The sequence below is a fragment of the Nestor notabilis genome, unplaced genomic scaffold (assembly GCF_000696875.1).
Source record: "Nestor notabilis isolate BGI_N333 unplaced genomic scaffold, ASM69687v1 scaffold33348, whole genome shotgun sequence".
Taxonomy (NCBI): domain Eukaryota; kingdom Metazoa; phylum Chordata; class Aves; order Psittaciformes; family Psittacidae; genus Nestor; species Nestor notabilis.
Window position 1 is genome coordinate 4,825 of NW_009940323.1, and position 3,127 is coordinate 7,951.

A 3,127-nucleotide genomic window follows, 5' to 3' on the forward strand; every position below is an offset into this window, starting at 1 on the left:
CAAGTCTTCACAAACCATGTAGACAAGGCCCTCAGTACCATGGTTTAGTGGTGGCATTGGCAGTGCTGGGAACAGTTGGACTTGATTATCTTAAAGGTTTTTTCAACTCCATCTGATTCTATGATTCTGGTTTTGAGGTGTCTGCAAACTCTTGATGAGCCTGTCTTCTTTTATGATAAACTTCTTTGCATGGGGTTCAGAGGATAATTTGATGGTCAGCAAAAATGATATTTGGTTGATAGATGGATATTTTTAGTTCTTCTTTAAAGTTTGGGGTTTTTTTTTCCACTGCTTTACTGGTCATTTATTAATTAAGATTATAATTAGCTTCAACAATACACCATATTGTGTTAAGGAAGAGGACTGTCACCTTGGAATGTTTGTATGTTGAGTAACCCATCCAGCCCTGTTAATTTATAAAACCAACCTGTCCTGGGTTCAGCTACAGCAGTCATTTTTTCTCCTTCTTAGTAGCTAGTATAGTGCTGTGTTTTTGACTTTAAGCCTGGGAACAACGCTGATAACACCGATGTTTTTAGTTGTTGCTCAGTAATGTTTACTCTGACCAAGGACTTTTCTCAGTCTCATGCTCTGCCAGGGAGGAGGGGAAGCCAGGAGGAAGCAGAGACAGGACACCTGACCCAAACTGGCCAAAGGGCTATTCCATACCATAGCACGTCATGCCCAGTATATAAACTGGGGGGAGTTACCCGGAAGGCCCAGATCGCGGCTCGTGTCGGGCTGGGTATCGGTCGGCGGGTGGTGAGCGGTTGTGTCCTCTCCCCTTGTTATTTCCCTTATTATTATTGGTAGCAGCAGTGGTTTGTATTATACCTTAGTTACTGGAGTGCTGTTATCTCAACCCGTGGGAGTTAACATTCCTCTGATTCTCCTCTCCATCCCTCCAGGAGCAGGGGGGAGGAAGGAAGAGGGGGGCAGTGAGCAAGCAGCTGCATGGTTCCAAGTTGCCGGCTGGGCTTGAACCACGACACAACCATAAATCCAATAGTAGTTGATAAGTACAAACAAATGATTAATATTGTTGGCAAAGGTAAACACATTAACACATTTTTTGCTATGTAGATGAGTTTCTAACATTACTACATTTTTTTTGACATCTTTGTTAGTTGGGCATTTGAGGATGCCCAAGGTCATCCCCCCCATGTTGTGGCTGAATAAAGTCTGTAAAACAAAGACAGTACAGCAGCATGAAGTGAATTCACAAGTACACTTACTGCTTGCGTTTTGTCTGCAGCTGTCAGAGTAAGATATAATAAAATCCCTTCACTTACACAGTATTTGCACATAGATCCAGTGGACTCCCCAGACTCATGCCTAGTTTTGAACTCCTGATAATCTGAAATTATACACATTAATGATGAATTTGTCTTTTTGTGACATAAGTCATCTAATTTCTACAAAACCTTAACTCAAGGCCAGGTTGGATGGGATTTGGCCAGATTGGACGGGTTCAAAGCCAAGTCGAATGGGGCTTTGAGCAACCTGGTCCAGTGGAAGGTGTCCCTGCCCATGGCAGGGGGTTAGAACTGAATAATATTTAAGCTCCATTTCAACCCAAACCATTCCATGATTGTGTATGACAACTCTATCGGGATTATAGCCTTGCTGGTTGATGTTCTTGTTTCAAGACTGCGCCTGTTTATGCGGGGCCTCATGTGCTTCCCCTAATGGGTATGGAGAGGAGTGCTTTGTTATAAGAACTACAACAACTAAATTATTCTGCCAGTGAAATCCATATAATGTGTTTTGCATGAATTGATTACTGAAGTGTTCTTCCTTTGATCTAGTAGGGTGACATCCATGTCAAATAGGTGGCAGCATTTTTCCTGTCTACCTCAAGGAAATTACAGGCACAAGGGTACAAGATGAAGGCAGACACAGAGGTTCTCAGAGCAGAGAAACTTGGTAGGAGGAAAACAAGATCTCTTGGAGTGAAAAAAGAGATACAGTAAAGAATAGCAACTGGAAGTACTGTTGTGGGTAAGGCATGTAGAACTTGGGTTAAACCCTTGCAAAACGAGTGCAAAACATCAGCAATTTTTTTGAACAAACTGGAGCTTTGTTTCGTGTATCTTCAGTTTTGTTACAGCAGTATGCATGGTTATGTCATGTGATGAGTTTCATAGTCGGTGCAGGAGCATTACAGGGTTCCTTGTCTTGAAAACTTAGTGTTTCTTGTGTATGTCTTCCAGGAAGGATTAAGAGTAATCTTAGAGGAGAATTCCAAAGATGTGTCATGAATATCTTCGTAAGGCTGTCAGTTGTCTGTCTACTCTTACGAAATGCAGATCAGTATTTTTAATAAATTTATGTACCTTAACAGCGTATACGCTTAGAATGCTGCTGTGCCATACTCCTGTGAGCTTGCCAAGTCTGAAGCTGCTTTTGCCACTACTTATTCTGAAATTTCCTGTTTATTTATTTAAACCACTTTCTAATTAGACGGCATTAACAATTCACTCAAAACTGTGATTTGGAAGATCTGGAAGGATTGTTTGCTATATTTTTTTCTTTGTTGATAGAATCAAGGTGGAAAGATGGCAGCGCTGGGCTCTTCCCACATGTTCAGTGATCAGTATTTAGATAAAGAAGAAAATGGGAAGATTATGGTAAGTTGTGGTTTTGGGGTTTTTTTTGGTTGATCTGAGTTTGGTAGTTTGGGTTGGTTTTTTTTAAGAACAATTTAAGAAATGATCACAGCATTTCCAATGAAATCTAAGCTCACTCACAAGCTTCATGTTAGAGCAAGACAGCTTTAAAATGGATTCAGTATGGAGATTCTAACCCAATACTAACATCCTGAGGAGGTTATCACAGCAGAACTAACAGGAAGAAGTTTTTAAAGATGCAGTTTGTTATTTATCTTACATGACTCCGAAAAGCTTTTCCTACTTTTCCTACTAAAGTTCATCACTTTAGTTATTAATATGGAAGTAGTCTGTTAGGGTTTTTTGTTTACTACTTTTTCTTAGTTTCTTTAGCGCTTCATTATGGCCACTGATTAATCATAAACCTTTGCATATATGGCTTCTGATACCTGGAGATTGTAATGCACTTTCCAAAGCGGCATATGTCCCATTCTGTATTAGAAGGGGAATTTCCTGCT

At 40.4% G+C, this 3,127-nt stretch overlaps 1 protein-coding gene across 1 annotated transcript in view; it reads left to right on the top strand.

The window, feature by feature from the left end:
• Positions 1-3,127, top strand: part of IFT52 (intraflagellar transport 52) — a gene marked incomplete at its 5' end in the record, with an annotated part of 12,730 nt that overhangs the window by 4,820 nt on the left and 4,783 nt on the right. The window contains one exon of the mRNA XM_010020273.1: positions 2,544-2,630. Coding sequence (XP_010018575.1) covers positions 2,544-2,630 — 87 coding nt within the window. The remainder of the gene's footprint in view (positions 1-2,543; positions 2,631-3,127) is intronic.